Consider the following 24,467-nt stretch of genomic DNA (forward strand, 5'->3'; position numbering starts at 1 on the left):
GGCATAACACCTACATAGATGCTAGGTACATTTAGGTGGATATATGACGGTACAACGCGTACCGTCACAACGCATACCTTTACAACGCGGCCGTGACAACGCAAGTCGTTACCACGACTTGCGTTGGGGGGGCGCGGATTTCGAATAGTTTAATTTACTATTCTAACACCAGTCCCCGTGGACCCTAGGGAAGGTGTTAGGATAGTAAATTAACTATTTTTAGACCTTGAGCGCCCTCCAGCGCAAGTCGTGGTAACGACTTGCGTTGTCACAGCCGCGGTGTAAAGGTACCGCGTTGTGAAAACATCGTTGTAAACGATGTTTACCCATTTAGGTACATCTAGTTAAGGAGACATCATAGGAGTACGCACTTATTATCATGTATTTCATGTACTGGTATATATTCATGATTACTGCAAAATGGTATACCTGTACCATCCCTTTACTTTCGTAGCACTGCTAGTCATATTTGTCTGCAACTGTCTAATGGTTGTTGCAGCTCATCTATTCTGTGCTAGAATAACAACTGTTCAGTAAATTCCTATTGAAAAGCCCAGTATGTCTATTCTGTGTATCTCTGAGACAAACTAAGTGAGCATGAGTGACAGAGCAAAAAATACTATATTGTTTCCAAGATCATGGGGGATCAGGGTTGTCATGTTCTGAGGTTGCCAGAAACGATTTTCTCCCTAATAGGGGAGGAGAGTCTAGTGGCACTGTGAGCTACCTAATACAGACAGGCCAAGGTATCCGGTGGGAGTGCACAGAATAAGTCTGCCATAGTCCCACAGTTTATGTTATCCAAAATGCGCAAACAACACGACATGGCAACGTCAACGTTGGTTGGGTACTTATTTAACAGTGGAATCTGAGTAGTTCAGTTGTGCTATTTTCAGAGACCCCAACTCACAAAACACCAGAGACGTTTGGAGTGGGTGGGCACAAACTCTTCAGCAGCTAAGTCGGCTAAAACTCCTATTTATGGGCTGTTGGTTAATCAAGCTTAAAGGACACAGTGTTCCTTATTTGTGCATAAAAATCCTTATCTTATTTCCCTTAGATAAACTTGTTCTTTATAAAAATGACTGAGACAGGAGATAACCTAGTAGTAGATCTACACCTCTCAGCTGGAGAAGAAGATGCAGCTGCAGTTCTGATTGGAGAAAAATTCAGACATACAGTCACCCTGAAACTGTTAGAAAATGGTTTATCAGCAGAGGTGGCTTGGAAATTTTTGTGATCGAGACACACAAATCAAACAAAACAGAGGTATTTTATTCATGGGTTACACTGTCAGCAGCAAATGCAATAACACAGACATTTCACTCTGACACAGAAGGAGATGCACCAGTTATTGTCCGTTTGAGGACATTGAAGTTCTGCTTACATACCAGGAACATTTATACTGGTTTAAAGGTACCCTAACACACATAAGAAGGATAGTAAGACTCGGCCCGCTTGAAGGAGAAGGGGCAACATCACCAATATTAGTGGCCTACACACCACATCCTGACATTGTCACAATGCCACAGAGAGACTTACTCATACAACATAAAGATTTAATAAAAATATACAGAAACTTGACGCAATTCGTCATGAGGCCATTTACAGTCCAACCAGCATTAGTTCCAATAGATGGAACCCTGGGTACAGCAACTAAAATCACACCACAAACATTACACGCAGTGATGTGCAAAATGCCATCTAAACGTGAACAAATGCCATTATGGGTAGCTCAGAAAATAACAGAGCTATAGACAGTATTCCAGAATACTCCCCTGTATGAAAAACACAGAATGTTAAAAATCTGCTTGCCCATGGGGATAAGTATTGTATTGTACCACTTGGGGTACAGTCTTTGCTGCCATTTATGACAGAACTCATGGAATTCCTTCATGAGCAGTGATAGCAGATGTATTAAGACAAATACAGAACGAGTACGGAGCAGAGCCTGCTCTGAACTTAGGGATGACGTTACTAGGTAACTATGCCCAGGTATCAGCTATAATATTAGATAATAGTAGGAGAGAAGCAGCTTCGGTGGCAATCTGCCAACGACTAAGGGAGTTCAGTCCTTTAGAACAGGTACAAAAACTAACCAAAATAATTGAAACTGAATATTCAGAATTCGGCAGAGACCGTTTGGGTGGGAAAGCTTTAAAACCACAACTAATGGGCAGTTCTGAAAAGGATACTTCCAAGCAGACACCTGCTACAACTAAGAACTAAGAAGAAGTTGGATGATAAAAAACAACAAAACTTTAAAGAGAACAGATCTCAATTCTGAGGTATATCTCCTCTACAGGAGCCTTCCGAAAAGAGGTATAACCTCCGGAATAGGGATAATATTAGGAAACCTGGCAGGTATCAGGATACTAATACACATTCCTCTCGTTCCTTTCAGGGTTCATCGACAAACTCGGACAGGGGAGGGTGGTCAGAAAGTCAAGAAGAAAGTACAAAGTCCAGAGACAAACAGCACGCTTAAGATTACACTTCCAAAAAAGAAGAAAAGTCTAAGCAAAAGCCACGTTTCAAAAAGGATAAGGTTGCAGCTCTACAAATATGACATGCTCAGAATTCTGAGGACTTGACTACTGAACGGGGAATAGGCTCTGATGATGCTAGGCAGTGTGGCAGAAGTAACAATAGCGCGCCAGAATCTGATGGGATTTCTGGTGACAGCGGACTTGAATGATTATACCATGGTGGAAACACCCGATACTAGGGTGAGTGTCCCACATCAAGTATATGAAATAACGCTCTAGATGGAGGGGGGCAAATGTAGAACAGTGAGTGGTCTTTTTTGGTATATACTGATATTTGGCTATGACATTTTGTTAGCTGAACAAGATTGGCCACCAGCATTCGTCATGGATTGCCCTAAAGGAGAAACAGTAATTATACTGGCATTCTCTGATCATATTCCCAGGCACTTGCAACATACATATGCGCAGGAGTGGGGTGGTAACCCTGGGTCCAGGATTATACAAAAAACCATGTTGAATCGGATTAGGATTCACCCCACCACATAATTCCTTTAAAAAATACTCCAACTGTGCCGAGGCAGTATCCAATAAAGCAAGAAGCTAAAAAACAGGTCAGGGAGATTTTAGATCAACTTGAGTGCCAAGAGGTGAGTGAAACTTTCACCTCTCAAATGAACAATCCTTTGTTTTTTGTCATGAGACCTGACAATACATATCATCTAATTTTAGATTACAAACATTTAAACACTTGTACTAAGACATTTGCAGTCCAAAATGCACACAGTGCCCCATTAATGAATAACATTGTGCAGAAAAAATAGAAAACAACTCTTGATATCTCTAAAGGATTTTTTGCCAAAATATAACACCTGAAAGTAAGTATTTAGCAGCATTCTCAGCGCTAGGGTCTAAACAGCAATTTTGTCGAATCCTCCAAGGGTTTGAGAACAGCCCGGGTTATTTTTGGCCAGAGTAACCGAGTTACTTCAAAAATTAGATGAAGAAGCGTCGTAGTATGTGGATGATTTTTATCTGATGGACGATGACCTGAAGGAACACTGGAACAAAGTGAATAACATAATTTTGGGATTTGCATCTGAGGGCTAAAAATTCACTTAAAAAAATTGAAAATCGCCCACCTCAGTGACCTGTTTTTAAGATATGAGCTTTCAAGTGAACGAAAAAGCCTGGGTTTTAGCAGTGTGCTGACTGGTGTAAAGCACTTCAATGCCTCATCTCCCGTCAGGGGTAGTAAGCACTATATAAATACAGTTATAATCACTATTGGCCATATTGCAAAAGCTAAACCTATTGTCTTTCCCATCACTGTTTATCCCTCCCACCCTCTCTTTCCTCCATCTTTATATTTGAAAAAAACAAACTCATGCATGGGAAACAGGTAAACATTTGTGTCACTTGGCGGCCCCTAAACCCTCTCCACCCTCATATATTCTTTATTTTGGAGATGTTTGACCTTGAAACTTGTGAGCAATCACCAGCCTACCATACATAACAGGATTCTCCTGCCCGGGGCAGCTCTTTTGAAGTAATGTTGAGATTTGTTGAATAGGTTTTTTCACTCTTATTTTATACGCAATACAGAGGTGCTCTAGTGCCATTGTGAAGAAGCGCTTTGAGGTTTAAACATGACAGGATGTTGCAGAGGGAGGCTCAAGGCAGCCTCCTGTGTGCCTACTTGTGGAGCAGCATCTCATTTTATCCTTCAATAATCTCTGTTCTGGTTTTCGCTCTCTTCCAGTGTGATATGCCTTTACTCTTCTTTACAAAACTCCAATGTTTCGAGATCGATACATGACGAGTTACTCCAGTATTTCTGTGCATTCTGGGACTTGAACTTCTGCTTTTATAACATCTCACAGCAAACTGAATTCCCAAACATAAATAATGAATCAGTTCTGCTGAACTGTTCACACATTGATGTGTCAAACCTAATAGGTTTGTTTGCTGGAGCGGCAGGGTGTTTTATGTCCTGCTGGCATGTAACTGCATAGGTCAATGCTTCATTATCTCGGAAATAAATAAATACTGTTGTGTAGTCTGCATTGTTTACATTGTACAAACAAAATTGTTCACAGGCACTGCTTTATTTCTTTGGTTATCCTAAAATTATTTAATGCAAAAATGTGTGTTTGCACGCATTTCAAGTCGGGTGGCAAGGTTCATAATTTTCGCAAAAACATTATTTTTCAAATCGTCTTCTGTGTGCTTAAATTTGAATCATGATTTATGCTTTCTTTATTTATTACTATTTGCAGACACATTTGCAAACACTTACACCATCTATCTCAGATGATTTTTCTGATGTATTTGCAGAAAATGTTTTTGTAGCAGCACACACTGATCTGTTTCTTTGTTTCCTACACACTTTCAGTATGTCATCAATCAATCAGGGAATTGTAAGCGCGCTACTCACCCGTGAGGTTCTCAAGGTCCTGAAGGGGGTTCTGTGGAAAAGTAAATTTTGCCATGTTCTGTGTCCCTACGCCCCATCCATCATATGTTATGTGTGCATGATCAATATGCATATGTTATTCCCCATTTCTGATTAAAGACGCAATTACAGTTGTGTCCACCTCTAGTATGTTAGTTTCCAGTCCTCGTGAATACTACGAATATCAGGCCTATGTAAGTAATGTTGCCACGTTTCTCAGTGTGCACGTTATTCAATTATAAAGTCCCCGTTTCCAGGCCTCAAAGGGCCCGGACCACAGATTCAGCTCCTGTCTCCTGAAAGCCTCGCTGAGGAGCGATACAGCCCCCACCTGTATCCTCGACCCTTCACTTACTTCCTGCCCCGCAGTGCCCGGTGCAGCCCGGCTCTGCCTCTGAGTCTGCCAAAAGTATGTTATAGTTCCTGCTATCAGTTCAGTCCTCCTCCTCTGCATTCCTAAGCTACTGAACTGCATCAATAGTTTCCGTCATTGTCTAGCCTTCTCGTCTCCACGTTAGAGAAATACTGTATTTAATAGTCATTTAATATTCTTCACGCACTACATGTAGAATAATGCATGGTCCAGTCTTAGAATCAAGTTAGCTTTTCCCCTCATGACTTCTAGTTTATATCAACATGTTCCCTAAACATTAGATATCAGATAGGGTTTAGGTACATGTCGCTCCGACCCTCCAGACTCTAGTCTCTGCTCCTAGCACAGAGTTCGTAGCCCCCAGCTTCTCCTAGTAACACGTCATTGCTAGTTTTCGCGCACCATTAGGTTAGAGGTCCCGGCTCCTTAGGTAGCCCCCTCCAATGTGTCCGCCCATTCATGACATATTCTGTTACGTTTTGCATCACATGTCTAAGTAAACTCCCAGTTACACCTCTTATTACTGTTATCTCTCGCGACTGCTACGCGTCACGCCTTCTACTCCACCCACTGCTACGCCTACTGCAATGTAATGCTATGTGTTTGCGCTATGTATATAAGTCAATGTTATGTTATTAAATGTTAGCGCGCTCATCCCAGACCAAGCCCCGGCAGCTGCTGGGCCCCAGTTGTCCTGCTGGGCCTTATTGTCCTATTCCCATGCAGGTTGTCCTGATCCTGTCCTTATGCTGTAATAAACCTGCAGAAACTCCTACTACCTCGAATCTTGACTCTTATTTATTGAGCTATCTGTTATGCTATAAGTCTAGTCAAAAATAGGGTATTATTTATTTATTTACCACATAATGGCGCCCGAACAGGGACTTGCCCTTTCCCCACGCGTCGGTGAAGCCACGCCGACCCCCTGACCCTCTGCAGTCGTGACGGAACTCTTCTGCGCAGTGGCAGATATTTCTGCTCAAGTATCCCTCAGGCCCACGGAGGAGACGGAGGAGGCGGTCCAGCATCCGAACGAGACGGTGGAGGAACGCGGCGAGTCCCGACCAGAGCCCAAGCCGAGAGTCCAAGGTCCGAGGTATCCGGAGGTCCACCCGCAATTGAAGTCCGAAGTCCGAAGTTCGTCGTCGTAGTCCAGTCCCGTCCGAGGCCTTCCGTTCCGTGCTGCCCGGTGAGTACCATTGCTGGGGTAGTGTCTAGACAGGGTCAGTCTAAATTGACTCCTGGTCCGTGGGTTGGTGGTACCCAAGCCCACAAACGAAGTGTTCACCTAGGTGGATACGGGTCTTGATGTGTTCCTTTATGGGACCGGTATGTTCCGTACTGTTACAGCAGTGCATCCAGTAACTCTAGTCTGTTCCGTTCTCGAGAATTCTGTTCTGTTTCTGTTTTCAGTATTTTCAGGTAGTATTCTGTTCGAACTGTTATGTTATGATATTGTTTAATGTATTTCCAATGTCGTGGTATGCCTGAATTGTTTTCCCAATTGTTATTGTTTTTCGTGTATTGTATTGTGTTCCGATTCAAGTTTAGAATGCCGCTCTTTTCCAAGTTACGTCAGTTAAAAACTAGAAAGGGTCTGCTGGAAGCAGCAGTTCCCGTTCCGCCTAGGGACAGTCCAGGTCACTTTATGTATCAGAAACATGGCATAAGCGCCATATTGTATCTAGATTTATGGGTAGAGTATACCAAACAGTTAGAAGAAAAGTATAGATGGCCCGTATCGGGTACATGGGATGCCGAATGTATCATGCGAGTAGAAGAAGCATTATGGAAAAAGAAAGCCAGACAGTCACAGAAAGATGCCATCGAGTTATGGCGTAAGGAAGCTCATAGAAGAACGGAAAAGGAAGTCAGAAAGTCAGAGTTAAGTAGAGAATCCCAAGAACGAGCCCAAGAAAGAGAATTAATCGAGATAGGTGAACAAGTCAAAGCCGAACAGTCAGACAGACAGAGGCATGCCCTTATTAAGGGTATGTATCCTCTCCTTGCCGAAGGCTTGCCAAAAGCGACCCCAGAGGCACCCAGTAATTTCCCGCCGCCATTAGTTCCGACCAAGCTACGTCACAAACCGACCGCAGCTGATATTTTTATTTCGTCCTATTTGGACGACACAGTTCCAGAATATGCAAATCCAGTTCGCGCTCCACCTGTCCCTGTAAATCAGGCACTTCCCGTTCCTCCAGACACCGGAGTACCTGTTACGGTACCCCCGGGTCAGCCTGCCATACAAGTTCAGCCCACGTTACAATTACCGACCCTGCAAGCACGAAGAATGTCAGTCGACGATTCTAGTCTAGGGGCCGCAGGAGGAGGTCCTCCTCAAACCCCGCCGCCACACAAGCGTTTATCAGCACTCGAATTACATGCTCAAGCATCACAGCGTACTCCTAAAAGTAATAAGTCTGTTACAGAAATCAGACAAGCCCTTGCCGAATGTGTCTATGACACAGTCCCAGGCGAGTATAATATGGTTTTATATTCCGTACGTGTAAGAAGGGTGACCGAGTATCTAGTCACCTTACCAAATATGAAAGAAGATCTAGACAGAATATATCGTTTCATCCGTACAGGGGATGATCCAGAAAGTATTGGCGAGATTATGTCTCAAAGGAAAGCCGAGATTCAGCTCATGATATTAAAGTTCCTGATCAATTGTCTAATAAGAGAACAAGATTACCCGTCTAAAGATCCCGACGAAATGAGAATCCTAACAAGGTGGAGTGATAATATAGCCGAGGGTAAGCACAAGACCATTAGTGCCATGGAAAGTATGTACAAGAAAATTCGTAAAGAAATAATAAGGTTACACGAACAGCGTAAAGCAGCACAAGTAAGCGAGAAAGAAAGTATCTCTGATCCTGAAGAGGAAGACGAGAATCCCGCCAGAATAGCGTATGTAGGAAAATCCAGATTTCCAGATCGCCATTTACGTCCAGAACCCAAGTCTATTTTTCATCATCCAACACGAGAGCCTCGCTCTCTAGAACAAGTATTTCAAGCTACCGATCACATTCTGAAATCACGAGTCGGTTATAGCGAATTAAGTACCATGCACGAACAAGAACTAGCCCGATCAGCAGTCCGATGGATTACTGATTCTACCACTTTTCCAGACGAAATAGTGGCACAAATGTTTCTGAAACTGCCCCCAGCCGAGCAACGACTGGTGGGTATGTATATGATCCAGCACCTCATTACCCTGTATGAGGGTCAACATTCTGATCCAGGCCCGTTACACGATATTCTGAACGAGTTACTCCAGTACAGATGGAGAGGTCTAGGTACCGATTTAATTAGTGTCATTCTAGAACAGCGCCACAAGTATAGAACGTTCCTGAACCCGCATTTTGTTCATGTCTCACCCCCAGAAAGTAAACCATTCTACATAGACAGACAGAATCCGCTACGAGAAGTCCACCCAGTCCAAGGGGCGGGTGGCGTAATGCAACGAGTGTTTGTATACACTCCGATATCAAAGATGGAACTCCTTGAAATGAAGAAATTAATTCCCTGTCATGACAAAGATCCAGCGGGGTTCCATAGAGAATTAAAAGACATGCTCCGTATGGGAGAATACACCTACCCAGATATCATTAAAATGTTAAAGGTCCTGCTACCCGCAGGGGTGTATGAAAAGCTAAAGGAAAAAGAATGGGAGGTGGGAGAGAAAAAGATCGATTGGACAGCTCTAGAAGCTGAAGACAAGGCACGAGTACCAGGTACCGGTCTTGGAGATAAATGTAAAGAATTACCAGAATTATTGATTCAAGTTTTACCCAGATTATTGACAACTAGGAAAGAAGACTGGGATGCAATCTCAGCCTGTAAACAGAAACAAGATGAGGATATTAGTGATTTTTATTCTAGATTCGAGAAATGTTTCAGTATTAACAGTGGTCTCAAGACAAGTAGTGAGTCGTACCCTCACCTTTTCGTTACCAAATTAGTCGAGAATTCAAGTCCACAAATTAAAAACCGAGTTCTGAAAGTCGAAAGCACCTGGCAAGCAAATACTCCGTCCCAGATGCTCCAGATGCTCCAGTATCACCAGAATAGAATCAGAGAAGAGCAAGAACACGAAAGAAAACGTATGAAAGACACGAAAATGAAAGTGCTAGTTGCACAATCTATTCCTCAAGACAGTCAGAAGAGGGGTCCGAATCAAGCCAGTCATCCTGCGGCTCCCGTTAAAGGGACCTGCAATTATTGTAAACAGCCAGGTCATTTTATAAACGAGTGTGCAGTTCTGAAACACAACATAGCTACTGGTAAGACTAAAGAAAGACCACGTCCGCCGAGACAAGAACAAGTTTTACAGACTCCTCAGTCACAGAATGCACCACAGACAGTTACAGTACCGCAGCCTATTGCTGCAACACAGCATGTTACATCACAGATGTACCAGTATGCACAGTCCGAGTATCCAGAGTACCAGTCATATTCATGAAACAGCCTAGAGAGGGAGGTAGGCTTGCCTCTCATCGAGATACCTGTAGACCAAGAAGGTCCCTATGTTCATAGTCAAGTATTAGGGAAAGACAGAAAGTTTTTGATCGATACAGGGGCAAGTAGGACCACAATTAGTCACGCCGAAGTTCCAGGGGCTCCGCTCTCAGGCTCAAGAAATGTTTCCCTTGGATTTTCAGGAAAACCCATAGTTAATGAGATATCAAAGCCAGTTACTCTAGAAGTAGGTCCATTGTCCCGTACTACTGATCTGTTACTTACTAAGTCATGTCCAGAAAATCTATTAGGCATTAAGACATTGAAAGAATTAGGTGCAGTTATTTGCTGTTCCCCAGAGGGAATACGTCTGTTCCTACGTGACTTTAAGGGTCACTATGTATTACGAGATTTTGATTCAAGATTGTCTAATGTTCCGCAGCATTTATGGGCGCAAGGTCCAACTGATGTAGGTTACATGCAAATCACACCCTATCGTGTGACTCTCAAACCAGGTGTAGTGTTACCACGAATCAGGCAGTACAGATTGCCACCTGAGGCTGTAGCAGCCTTATCCAAAATTATTGACGAGCTCATGGCTCAAGGAGTAGTTGTAGAAACTGACTCCAATGTATGTAATTCTCCGATCATTCCAGTCATGAAACGTACTGATCCAAATGCACCCCCAGTATATCGATTAGTGATTGATTTACGAGAGCTTAATAAATGTATTATTCCTCAGTACCCAGTTGTCCCAGACATTTCTTCCCTGTTGACAGCCATTGATTCCGAAGCCATGTTTTTCACTGTTATTGACCTCAAAAATGCATTTTTCAGTGTTCCAATTCATCCAGACAGCCAGTTTCTTTTCGGATTTTGTTTAAATGGAAGGAGCTATATGTTTACACGCGCTCCTCAAGGTTTCACAGAAAGCCCTAGTATTTACAGTCAAGCACTCAAGAGACAACTAGACAACATTCACATGCCAACTGACACTGCCCTGCTCCAGTATGTCGATGATCTACTGATCACAGCCCGTTCTGAACGTGACTGCGAGCGAGCATCACTTACAGTTCTGTATTTTCTAGCCGAGATGGGGCACAAGGTGTCACCTTCGAAGCTTCAATTCTGTGTCCAGCAAGTGGTATACTTAGGACACTTGCTGTCCAAGAGGGGTAGGCAGTTGACACCCGACCGCATCCAGTTAATAGCGAGTCTTCCCCAGCCCAGAACCCAGAAGGAGGTACGTGCTTTTATCGGCCTTACTTCTTATTGTAGACAATGGATTCCCCAGTATGCATTCCTAGCCAAGCCACTGATACAGTTAACGACACAGGAGGCAGCCGTATCGACTGTCCTCCCTTGGACATCTGACCATACACTTAGTTTCAACGAGTTAAAGAAAGCCCTATGTCAAGCTCCAGTTCTAGCTACACCGAACTACAGTAAGCCTTTTACACTTTTCGTTACAGAACGCGAAGGTACAGCATTATCTGTTCTCACACAAGATCAAGCAGGTCAATACAAGCCCTGTGCTTATTTTTCGAGCACATTAGATCCAGTCGCCCAGGCGTTGCCTGCGTGCCTCAAGTCAGTTGCAGCCACAGCACTAGCTATCAGACAAAGTGATTCCATAGTTTTAGGACATTCCCTGACAGTACAGGTCCCACATTCAGTAGAAGTTCTTTTAAACCGAACACAAACTCAGCACTTGACAATTGCACGTTTAACAGGTTATGAATTGACACTGTTCCAGCCACACATAGAAATTAGACGCTGCAACGTCCTGAATCCTGCTACACTGTTACCATCAGTTAGTTCAAATCCAGACACACATGATTGTGTGGAAGTAGTTAACATTACGACAAAGCCAAGACAAGACCTGACAGATATTCCGTTACCAGATCCTGACCTGACACTTTATGTGGATGGTTCATGTATGAGAACTAGTACAGGAGAACTAGTCGCCGCGTATGCAGTGACTACTGACACTGAAGTTATTGAAACACACCGTATTGATACTCTGTCCGCTCAAGCAGCAGAGCTAGTCGCTCTGACACAAGCCTGTATACATGCCAAAAACCTGAAGGTTAATGTTTACACAGATTCACGTTACGCATTCGGAGTTGTACACGACTTCGGAGTGCTCTGGCAGGAGAGAGGTTTTATGACTTCTCATGGAACCAAGATTCAGCATGGTCTCCTTATTCAAGCCCTGTTAGATGCCATACATTTGCCGACATCTATTGCTATCATGAAGTGCAAAGCACATACGAAAGTTACTGACATTATTTCCCAAGGTAATGATTTAGCAGACCGCACAGCCAAGCTTACAGCACAGACTCCAGACATTCCAGTTAATCAGACACATATTCCAGATCTGACTACATGCATGACAGTTAAGGACCCTACTCAAGATGTCATAGATATCCAGTCACATGCTACTCCCGATGAAATCAAGAAATGGTCTGTACAAGGAGGGGTCCAGACAGATCAAGGATGGTTAACGAAGGGTAGAGCCACATGGTTTCTCCCCGATTCTATGGTTCAAGTCATTATCAATACCGCACATAGTCCAGCACATTTAGGAGAAAAAGCTATGTTAGACAGTATCCAGAACATTTGGTTCAACAAGCATTTACGAGCTGCAGCCAAGCAGAAAGTCCGTACCTGTATGATATGTTGTCAGTTTAATCCAGGTAAAAGTGTCCCGGTGGAACAAGGTGGTTTCCAGCCCCCTGACCACCCTTTTGAGGTCCTCCAGATGGATTATATTCAAATGGAGCGATGTCGAGGTTTCAAGTATGTCCTTGTAGTTGTATGCGCCTTGTCCAGATGGACAGAAGCATATCCAGTCCCAGATTACACAGCCGCGACCACTGCCAAGCAGTTGGTTCGTGAATTCTTCCCTAGATATGGACTCCCTAGAGTCGTATATTCTGATAACGGCCAGCCATTCTCATCTGAACTCATGAGACACGTTTCCCTTTTGTTAGGGTACCAGTGGAAGTTCCATTGTGTACGCCATCCAGAAGCAGCTGGACTAGTCGAAAGACATAATCAGACTCTGAAAATCCGTATTGCAAAAGTCTGTAAAGACAAGGGTGTGGACTGGTTAGTAGCTTTGCCAGTCGCTCTGTTTTACATGCGTATGGTCGCACATTCCAGATCAGGTCTGTCCCCGTATGAGGTCGTTTTCGGCCGCCCCCCTAATATGTGGGGTACTCCTAGACCCCGAAGTATTACCGATGTTTCATGTAATATGCTGACAGATTACCTAGCTTCCTTGATGTCTGCCCTCAACTCATGTCGTTCACAGGTTGCCGCCGCATTTCCAGACAATACCGAGGTGGCACCGCACGAGATCGTTCCAGGTTCCCTTGTGCTGATCAGAAATTTCGACAGGTCGAGTCCGCTGGAACCACGTTGGAAGGAGCCACGTCAGGTCCTCTTGACCACCCGAACTGCCGTCAAGTTGGAAGGCAGGAAGGGGTGGGTCCACCTTTCTCATGTAAAACTTTTCAAAGGACCGAAACCAGTCTTCAAAAACATTTCCAAGAACATTTCCCAGGATTCGAAGGATTGCCAGAACATTGTTTTAAAGGACTGTCCCGCACAAGACATTATTACAACCCCTCCCTTGTTAGAGAAAACTCCGCAACAGGAGTATAAGTTAAAGCTCAGGTCTCATAAGTCAGCCAGTTTGATTGTATAAGTCCTCCCCTAGGTGAAACGGTTAGACTGTTTCTGACATGTATAAAATAGACCCCCATAGTGAGAGAGTCAGTCAAAGCTCAATCAAATGTATCGTTTTTCTGAGTTTCGTATTATTTCTCAGCATAATGATTTCCTGCACTAGTTACGCACTTTTTCTGTGTTTTCCAGTTCCTCATGTAAATATGTCTGCTCATGCTACAGTAGAGCACACTTTTAGTGATCTGCCTCCTCACGAATATTCATACCGCCTCGCCATGCGTAATAACACATTTATCCGTATGTTACATTATTCACACCAGACCAGCAATGCCACTAATTGTTGGGTGTGTGGTCGACTCCCCCCTTTCCAGACACCGAAGGGAGTTCTGCCACTCTTTCCTTATCCATTCTCACACAATGGTTCGTGTGGAGCATGGTCCACGTTAACGTCATCCTCAACAGATATGTCTTTTCTTAACAGTACATGTTACCCAGACAAGCAAGGTCTCCCCCACAGAACAGGTTTAGATTTAGAAAATGAAGTATATAATATAGGAAATTATTCGTCGAATTTCATGGTTCTGAATGTTCAGTCTGATACTACTCCAGACTCACCCGCTATTTCAGTACTACCAGTCAAAGGCGAATTATGTGTCCGTAGTTATGGTTCTGTACATATAGGTCATAGTGAATGTACTACTGTTATCCAGTATAGTGACAGTAGGAAATCTATTTTCAAAGCTTCACGTCATTCTTATTTTATTTGTGGTCAAACTGCATATGTCCGTCTGCCCCTCGATTGGGAGGGAACCTGTTACATTGCTTTCCTACTGCCACCTGTTTTCCTAGCCCCACCTGATTATCATAGGAATTCTTTCTTAGTACACACTAGACACAAGAGAAATCTCCCGATTGTCGATTATACTGAAACCGCCGCAGAGCAATTCATTGATATAGATAAAGGTGTTTTCCCTTATTTAGGTACAGTTGTAAATAGTAAGCTTATTCGTAGGTTGACAAGAACCCTTGAAGCAGTAGTAGATGAGACTGCCTCCGCTCTAGGTAACTTAACTGAAGAGCAATCCTTTATGAGAATTGTCGTTTTACAGAATCGTCTCGTCCTTGACGTCATACTGGCCGATAGGGGCGGGGCCTGTAGAATTCTCGGATCCAGTTGTTGTATTTTCATTCCAAATAACGCGCCGTCTGTTTATTCAGCTATAACCAGACTCCATAAAATTGCCCATCTGTTACACCAAGATCCAGGCACCTGGACATGGTCCGGTTGGTTCTGGAATATAATTTCCGCATGGGGATGGAAAGTCCTGTCCTTTCTAGGTATTGCAGTAGCGATCATATTTAGCTGCTGCCTCTGTATACAATGTGGCCCTGCGATTTGCAGCATGTGTGCTACCTCCTGTATTCCCAATCCCAAGCCCTGTTCTAAATCCCGTTCCAAGACAATTCGAGACGAGCAAATGGTACTGTATGAAATGATAGACGGTATCATGAATATTGATGTTTCCTGATGGAAACGTAGTGACAAGGAGGGAATGTGGAAAAGTAAATTTTGCCATGTTCTGTGTCCCTACGCCCCATCCATCATATGTTATGTGTGCATGATCAATATGCATATGTTATTCCCCATTTCTGATTAAAGACGCAATTACAGTTGTGTCCACCTCTAGTATGTTAGTTTCCAGTCCTCGTGAATACTACGAATATCAGGCCTATGTAAGTAATGTTGCCACGTTTCTCAGTGTGCACGTTATTCAATTATAAAGTCCCCGTTTCCAGGCCTCAAAGGGCCCGGACCACAGATTCAGCTCCTGTCTCCTGAAAGCCTCGCTGAGGAGCGATACAGCCCCCACCTGTATCCTCGACCCTTCACTTACTTCCTGCCCCGCAGTGCCCGGTGCAGCCCGGCTCTGCCTCTGAGTCTGCCAAAAGTATGTTATAGTTCCTGCTATCAGTTCAGTCCTCCTCCTCTGCATTCCTAAGCTACTGAACTGCATCAATAGTTTCCGTCATTGTCTAGCCTTCTCGTCTCCACGTTAGAGAAATACTGTATTTAATAGTCATTTAATATTCTTCACGCACTACATGTAGAATAATGCATGGTCCAGTCTTAGAATCAAGTTAGCTTTTCCCCTCATGACTTCTAGTTTATATCAACATGTTCCCTAAACATTAGATATCAGATAGGGTTTAGGTACATGTCGCTCCGACCCTCCAGACTCTAGTCTCTGCTCCTAGCACAGAGTTCGTAGCCCCCAGCTTCTCCTAGTAACACGTCATTGCTAGTTTTCGCGCACCATTAGGTTAGAGGTCCCGGCTCCTTAGGTAGCCCCCTCCAATGTGTCCGCCCATTCATGACATATTCTGTTACGTTTTGCATCACATGTCTAAGTAAACTCCCAGTTACACCTCTTATTACTGTTATCTCTCGCGACTGCTACGCGTCACGCCTTCTACTCCACCCACTGCTACGCCTACTGCAATGTAATGCTATGTGTTTGCGCTATGTATATAAGTCAATGTTATGTTATTAAATGTTAGCGCGCTCATCCCAGACCAAGCCCCGGCAGCTGCTGGGCCCCAGTTGTCCTGCTGGGCCTTATTGTCCTATTCCCATGCAGGTTGTCCTGATCCTGTCCTTATGCTGTAATAAACCTGCAGAAACTCCTACTACCTCGAATCTTGACTCTTATTTATTGAGCTATCTGTTATGCTATAAGTCTAGTCAAAAATAGGGTATTATTTATTTATTTACCACAGTTCCGCAGATCTGTTTAGCCGAAGAGCCAGGTTTTGAGGGTCTTTCTGAAGGTGTTCAGGGAGGGGGCGTGTCGGATGTCTGCCTGTAGCTCGTTCCAGGTCTTGGCTGCAATGTGAGAGAAGGATCTTCCTCCTGATCTGGCTCTGTGGATGCACAGGATTTCGGTCTGTGCGAGGTTGGAAGATCAGAGGTTTCCTTTGGGTATGTGAAAGTTAATTCTGTCAGTGAGGTATTTGGGTCCATTGTTGTGTAGGCATTTGCAGGGGTGAGTGAGGATTTTGAAAGTGACTCTTTTTTCCAAGGGGAGCCAATGGAGAGTTCATAGGTGTTTACTGATGTGTTCGTGTTGGGGAATGCAGAGGATGAGTCTGGTGGTGGTGCTCTGTATTGTCTGGAGTTTGCGGAGTAGGGACTTGTTGATGCTGGCGTAGAGTGTGTTTCCATAGTCTAGTCTGCTGGTGATGAGTGCATGGGTGACTGTCTTTCTTGACTCGGGGGGATCCACTCGTAGGTTAAGGCACAGGATGCTGAGGGTGTTAAAGCAGCTGGAGATGACGGCGTTGACTTGTCAGTTTGTGGTGAGTGATGAGTCAAGTACGATGCCTAGGTTTTTGGCGTGGACTGAGGTGGTAGGTGGGCTTCCTTGGGTGGTCGGCCGCCAGGTGCTGTCCCAGGCAGAAGGGGTGGTATTGAGGATTAAAACTTCTGTCTCCTCACCTTTGAGCTTCAGGCAGCCGTTGGTTATCCAGACCGCAACTTCTTGCATTCCTTTCTGAAAGCTGAGTTTGACAGTGGTGGGGTCTTTGGTGAGGGAGAATATGAGCTGGGTGTCATCGGTGTAGAATACGATGTTGAGGCCATGTTGTCGGATGATGGCTGCAAGGGGGGCCATGTAGATGTTGAAGAGGGTGGGGCTCAGGGATGAACCATGTGGGACTCTGCAGGTGATTTTCGTGGGGTTGGAGAGGAAGGGTGGGAGTCTGATCCTTTGATGTCTTACATTGAGGAATGATCGGATCCAGTCCGGGGCTGTTCCTTTTATGCCTGCGTCGTGTAGTCTGGCGACTAATGTGCAGAGGGAGATGGTGTCGAAGGCCAGTTATAGGTCAAGTAGGATGAGGGCTGTAGAATGGCATTGGTCCAGGAGGGTACACAAAAAAACAACCTCTTGTCTAACCTATATACTTTAGAACAGGCAACAGCTCTGCTATTTCCTAAATGCACAGAACAGAAACATTAAAATGAGCAATACCTTGATTTCCATACAGGTATTCGTTTTATTTGTCTGAGTTCATTCATTTGTCCTTATTTTGTAATTTAACATTTTTGTTAGGTATTTTTGTTTTTACAAATCTAAACAATTATTTTTGATGTACATGATAAAACAATCAATTATTGTCACTCATATGTACAATTTTCTTTTTTTAAAACATAAAAGATACTAAACATTTAAAGCACCCCACATGAAAATAGCCCCATTACAAAAACATAAGTGAAATCAATATGAAACTTTCACACAAACTATTTCACCAAGCATACTATTCAGCCAAACTCACTAACATACCATACAACACATTTGTAACAAAGATGGGAAAAACATGAACAAAACACCACTTCTGAGAATGCAAAGAATTAATCGGTATAAAATATCGTCATGATAGGAGGCATTAGTCCATCCTTTTGTTGTCCACAATTGTTTCTTCTTTAAGTAACTTTCCTGATCCTAGGCTTGTCAGATGTGTATGACTGGCCTAGGAGGGTGTGGATGTCATCTGTGGCGGCGAGTAGGGCGGTCTCTGCACCGTGGTTGCTTCAGGATCCCTATTGGGACAAGTCGAGGATGGCGTTCTCTTCAATGCATCGTGTCAGTTTCCTTTTGACTGTTTTCTCTGCAATTTTGGCTGCGAAGGGGAGGAGCGAGATGGGGCGATAGTTCTTGGGTTTGGTGGGGTCAACTGCGGGCTTCTGGAGCAGAGGTCTGACTTCTGCACGCTTCCAGTCATCTGGGAAGGTGCCTGTTTTGAAGGTGGTGTTGATCGTGCGTATGTCATTGACTCTCTCTTCAACGTTACCTGAATTTACACATTTCTCTGTATAGTTGTACAATTATTTCCTACATTAACCAAAAAACACCATTTCATATGCCTTTCATATTTAGATTTTTTCAGATGAACCAAAACAGCACTTACGTTGATCTAGCTTGGTTTTCCATTCACCTTTTATCTATTCTCCCCCTAGCTGTGACAAGTTCAAGCCTACCTATCAGGTACATGATTTTTTATAATAGTACTATCCCATTGACCAAATCTGCCCAATTTATAATAAAATAAGAAGCAACAGTATATATTGCCTTTCATAAAAACAAGTCCTAGCATTTCAACAGACTTTCACAACTATTCACCAAACTACAACTTACAACAAAAAATAACTTATTATTAATCACATAGACAAAACCTAATGCATTTTACCAATGCTTGTTCTGAGTACCTCTATTGATTTTGCCTAGTTTTGATTTACTGCTTTCTCTGTACTTCCCCCATTTTTCTGAGTGCTTTCTCTTACTTTTGCTTTGTTTTTTTATTGTTTTCTCCTTCCTTAGTCCCTCTTTTTTTAGTGCTTCTACTCTTTGTGAGTGTTTCTCGTTTTGTACTGCTTTCTCTCTCATTTCCCCTGTTTGTGTGAGTGCTTGTTTTAACCTCATCTTTCACTGCTTTCTCCACAAAAGCAGCTCGCAACTTCAGCGCCTTGAGAACCTCATGAGTGATTTGCGGAACATTGAAAATCATGATTTAGTTCTTGCTTCTCAGTGAAATCCCCTTTGTTCTTGTGGGGGTGTGGAGTTGCTTCCTAGTGAGTTAGGGGTAAGGTGCTTCCTGAAGTCATTGAATTTGCTGTTTTGGCATTCTGAAGTCGAGGCTTGGAACTTTGCTGTGACCTGCTGCATGTCTTTGACTACCACAAACTAGGGGATATTGTGGGTATTCATTTCTTGTCCCCATTTTGTGATGATGTGGTCCCCTTTACTCCATTGACCACCTACAGTTGAGGCTCAAATGGGAACGGGGACTTTGACCCTGGTCTGATCTTTTAGAAGCATTAGGTCTCTTGGTTGTATGGCATGCCATTTTGGAGCCCAGCATGCTGGCCAGCAGAGCTGAGAACCCTCCCAATTGAAGTCCAAAAAGATAAGAAATTAGGCATAACCATAGATGACAAACTGAACTTCAATAAGCATATCAGCTCAGTTGTCTCTTCTAGCTTCAACACTTTGAGAATCATCAGGAAGATTATTGCTTATGTTCCCCTCAACTCCAGAAAAAGTGTAATTTCCGTATTAATACTTACGAAATTGGATTACTGTAACAGACTTTTTGTTAAACTCCAAAAACAATACTTGAAGAAACTCCAAAGCGTGCAGAATGCTGCGGCCAGGCATACTTTTGCTCTTCCCAAGTTCCATCCGGTGTCAGCCTCCATTAAGGCTGTCAGTGAATAACCGTATTAAATTCAAGGCATCATGCCTCACCTATGAAGCCTTGCATGATCTAGGTCCTAGTTACCTCAAATAATCCCCCTCCTGGTACATCCCCAACCTTTGACGGTGTCTCGCCCCAGTTTTAGGCGACTCAAATGGAGGAGCAGTTGTTTTTCCGCTGAAGCCCCAGCTCTCTGAAACAGTCTGCCTATAAATATCAAAGCAGCTCCCACATTATTGTGTTTTAGGAAATTAACAAAAAACAGGCTTTTAACCTCTAGCTTCCCTCTGCTCTCACCGATACTGATTTTCCAAACTAGCGCCAAGACAGCCATGGGTATTCAAGCACTTTAACATAACATAACCAACCTCCATAATTTTACTACTCCACATAGTCCTCGTCTGCACATCAGGGTTTCTGGTCCCAGCGGTACACAATCCTCTATACATCCATCCATCAATACACACAGAGATGATATACTGTACTTTTCAGAAGGTATATGACCAGATGAAAATGTTTAGTCCAGATCCCAATTCTAGGTCTCTCTAATGGCATTTAAGATTTGGCCTTGACCGTGGAGTATTTAAACAAGGGGAGGGGGGAGGGGTTTAGACCATACCAGTTACAGTATAACATTTGTGTAGTAGTCACTGTAGTAATGTCTACGTTCAAGAGAATGAGTCACAGAGATGTTCTCTCACTGCCCTGCTGTCAGGAACATTTCAGTGTGTGTTAAAGCAGTTGTTGTAGGGTCTTCCTAATTCAAGAGTCAAAGTAATCTACATGAGCTCTCCCCTATCCCCAGCCATAGGATCATTTTCCTAGTGTGTGTAAGCACTAACTCCAGCAGTTTAGGTACATGCGCTTTACATTATTTGTAATCAGATGGATTGAAGTCCAGGTGCTGCTGGTGTGCAAACATTCTGTTATGCATTATACATAGAAATGAGTTGTTGACCTGGACGGTGTATTGTGCAAGCAGGCAGGTAGATTCCTGCTGTGTTTGGTGTGTACATATTTAGCATCTTTAGTAACAGTTCTTCACTGCCTCATACTTCATAATGGCTAACTCTTACAGTGGGAGGAGCAGCAATGTCTTTCTCTTCACTGCTCCAGTGTTGATCACTCCATAGGTGAATATGGCAGTCAGCACAGGCTTCACACACACTGTGTCATCCCATCACCAGCTCTGGCTCTGGTGCGGCTCTACGGAAGTGTGCAGAAAGGTCTCTAGGGGGTTGCATCGCCCATTTCATTCATCTGACCACACTGCTTGATCACGGAACCCCCTCAGTGTGATGCAGTAGCAAAGGTGGGGGACACGCAGCATCCAATGGACAGGTAGGATTCTATCGGTCCTCAGAAGGGATGGTAGCTTATATCCTCACCTCCACTTAATGGTGTTGATTTTCTTAGGGATCTTGGTCTCCTGGGATGGTGCATTTTGGTCATAGGATGTGTATTACCAGCATTATAAACTGAAGCAATAGAATAGATCAGCATCCTCTTTTTTAGTCATAGTCTAGTGGTAAATTATCTAGTGTCAAAGAGAGGTGATGTGTGGCCATTAAGAGATTGCATTTGACTAGCAAGAGCCCAGCTCAAACCCTGCACCATACATCTAAAATTGCCTAAAGAGTCACTTTTGCATTAGTAGTAAAATATTTTCTAAACAGATTGAACCAGTGCAAATGACTGATTGTATTGATTTTATTGTAGACATGGAAAACTGTATGCAGTGCCCTAAGGACCAGTGGCCGGATGTCAAGAAGTCTGGATGCCTCTTAAAGGTCATTGTTTTCCTCTCATACACTGACATACTCGGCATGATTTTGGCCACTGTGGCCATGATCTTCTCTGCTGTCACAGCTACAGTGCTGGGAATCTTTCTCAAACACCAGGACACACCAATAGTGAAGGCCAATAACCGGGATCTCAGCTACACACTCCTCACTGCCCTAATATTGGCCTTTCTCTGCTCCCTCCTATTTATTGGACGCCCCGGGACATGGACCTGTCTGATCCAACAAGCTGCATTTGGGATTATTTTCACTGTTGCTGTGTCTTGTGTTTTAGCAAAAACCATCAATGTTGTCATTGCCTTTAATGCCACCAGGCCTGGGAGCAGTTTAAATAGATGGCTGGGATCACGGGTGTCCGGCTCTATTGTCCTCATGTCCACACTAGGAGAGGTGACAATCTGTCTGTCTTGGCTGCTCACCTCTCCACCTCACCCTGGCACTGACACACAGTCTGAGACTGGGAAGATAATCTTGCAGTGTGACCAGGGCTCGGTGACTGCTTTCTACTGTTTGATTGGTTACATGGGACTCTTAGCCTTTGCCAGCTTCATAGTAGCATTCTTAGCCAGGAACCTCCCGGATAAATTCAACGAGGCCAAGCTCATCACCTTCAGCATGCTGGTGTTCTGCAGCGTCTGGGTCTCTTTCTTCCCAGCGTACGTCAGCACTAAAGGCAGGTACATGGTGGCCGTTGAGATCTTCGCCATCTTAGCTTCCAGCGCTGGACTGCTCGGCTGTTTGTTCATTCCCAAATGTTACATCATCCTGTTCAGGTCGGATATCAACACCAGAGAACATTTAACTTTACATAGTCATTTATAGTTTAATATGGGAGTTCAAAATGTACCCAATTTAATAATAAAATGTTGTATTTCTAGAGGGTATGAAAGAAATTATCATCCTTTTGTATAACCATTTGACTGCCTGCAGTAAAGCATAAATACTTCCAGTGATAGATAGTTTTTAAGGCCATCCACTGTGGATGATTTTGAATCCTAACTGTACTTGCGTAGTTCCAGAGGTTTAACTACTACTAGTGGCCTGCAGCACTGATTGTACTAACCAGAGGATGTGTGGTAACGGCTAGAGGAGCCCACCTTGCAGCTGGGGAACTGGATTTGAGTCTCAGCAGGAGGCTCAACATCCTGTGATTCTGGAAAAATGACTGTAATCTCCCTGTGTCTGAAAACTAATGTGCCCATCTGTAATACAACTGGTAAAGTTCTCTGATACTTTGGGTTGAGTTCACGTTATACAAAATTAAAAAACAAAGAAGCCCTTTTCTCAGGCTTGCTACTACAAAGCCTGTCTGTGTAGTTTCACTGCCACCTCGACTTGACATTTCAAACCCTTAGCCTTGCCTTAACCTCACCTTTTATTTCATATGTCAACGCTACGGTAGGCCCGAGGAGTATATGATAATCATGTGCTTTTACATTTCACAATGCCTGATAGTGAAAAACTACTGCATTTATTTTTCACTATTGTTAGGCCTACCCTTCGTATATGATAACATTGGGGATTCATTGCATTTAATAAGCTATAACTTGTATTTGGGAGCAGGTATATCAAGCATGTTTGGTAACTATGACATTGCAATTATAAACTCAATTTAATGGTAAAGTAAGATTTTCAAATACAATTTTGGAAATGCCACTTTTGGAATGTTTGTATGAACAAGTTACCAAAGCTAAATGATTAAGTCAGTACTTTAGATTCTGGGTCAAGTTAATGAATTATAATGGCCTGTGTATTTATTCACAGTTATTCTCTCTTTTTATTTCATGAGCACTACAACATAACTATCAGACCACAATTTAAATATCAGGCACATTATTACATTAGGCAAACACATTTAAACACAGCATTACAAAACATATTGTACAATAAATTAACTATTAACTACAAAACTCAAAACTGTTCACAAAGTACTTTCCACTTGAAAACTAGTCTGATAATCAAGAACATGGAGAGGTTATAACCATTATTATTGTTTGGAAAATGAACTTCTTGATTGAAACGTCTCGTCGGGGTTAGAAATTCACTCTATTAAATTATGCCTTCTAATTTTTTGTGATTGGTTGCTATAATGTTTCTGGTAAAAATGTAGCATTCCCCAAGTGTGTCCGTCAATGTGTTTCAAACCAATTTTTTGTTTTGAGTTCTCTTCAAGAACCTGACTGGTTAGGTTTTGTGAAACAATAAATGAAAATACTTTTAGAACACTAGTTGCTGGTAAGTTCCATTCTTTATTTGTATCTCTTCAGCCACTCTGATTTTTTAATTACCTCATTCTACTTTAAGTTCAACATATGCGTTAGGCTTTATGAGGTAACGTTTTTAACACACGTGTGCATGGCAAGACACACAACTACATGGGAGAAAATACATACAATGCATTGAAAAATAGATAATTTATTACTGCATAATGCTGTTGATTCTCTCTCCCGCGGCTCAGACCAATGCAAAAAGGAAAAAGTCCAAATTACTGGTCAGTATGATTTGCATGCATGGTTAAATGGTTTAAACAAAAGACGTTTAGACACAGCAATAAAGGTCAGTCATACTTATAGGGATTAGCAAAAATATAAGGTCCTGAAGAACACTGACCAAACCACAAAGGCGATTCTAATGGCTGAAACATGTTGACTTCAGATGTATAGGGTCACTACTCCCCTATGACATCCCACTGTTTTTAACCATGCCAATGCGCCAACCATTAAAAAAGTACTAGGATGCTACAAGAAATTGTAATTCCTGCTTGACTAATTGTTGTTTTGGTATGCAAACATTTTATATGCCAAGCCTCTCTTTGCTGACTGTTGTTTACCAGATCTCAGAGGACCTCCAAATAGTGATTTCAGGATCTGCGCTGTACAAAACCCTCTCGTGTTTGAGTTACTTGTATATAATATTGCTTATCCTTATTAAGATGC

The 24,467-nt window shown here is 43.1% G+C and overlaps 1 protein-coding gene across 1 annotated transcript in view; it reads left to right on the top strand.

Annotated features, from left to right (window-relative positions):
* LOC144828281 (vomeronasal type-2 receptor 26-like) overlaps positions 1–22,353 on the top strand; it is a 35,491-nt gene extending 13,138 nt beyond the window's left edge. Inside the window, exon 2 of the mRNA XM_078686363.1 lies at positions 21,449–22,353. Within this exon, the coding sequence (XP_078542489.1) occupies positions 21,449–22,353 (905 nt within the window). The remainder of the gene's footprint in view (positions 1–21,448) is intronic.
* The last annotated feature ends 2,114 nt before the right edge of the window (positions 22,354–24,467 follow it).

The sequence above is a fragment of the Lissotriton helveticus genome, chromosome 4_1, assembly GCF_964261635.1.
Source record: "Lissotriton helveticus chromosome 4_1, aLisHel1.1, whole genome shotgun sequence".
Taxonomy (NCBI): domain Eukaryota; kingdom Metazoa; phylum Chordata; class Amphibia; order Caudata; family Salamandridae; genus Lissotriton; species Lissotriton helveticus.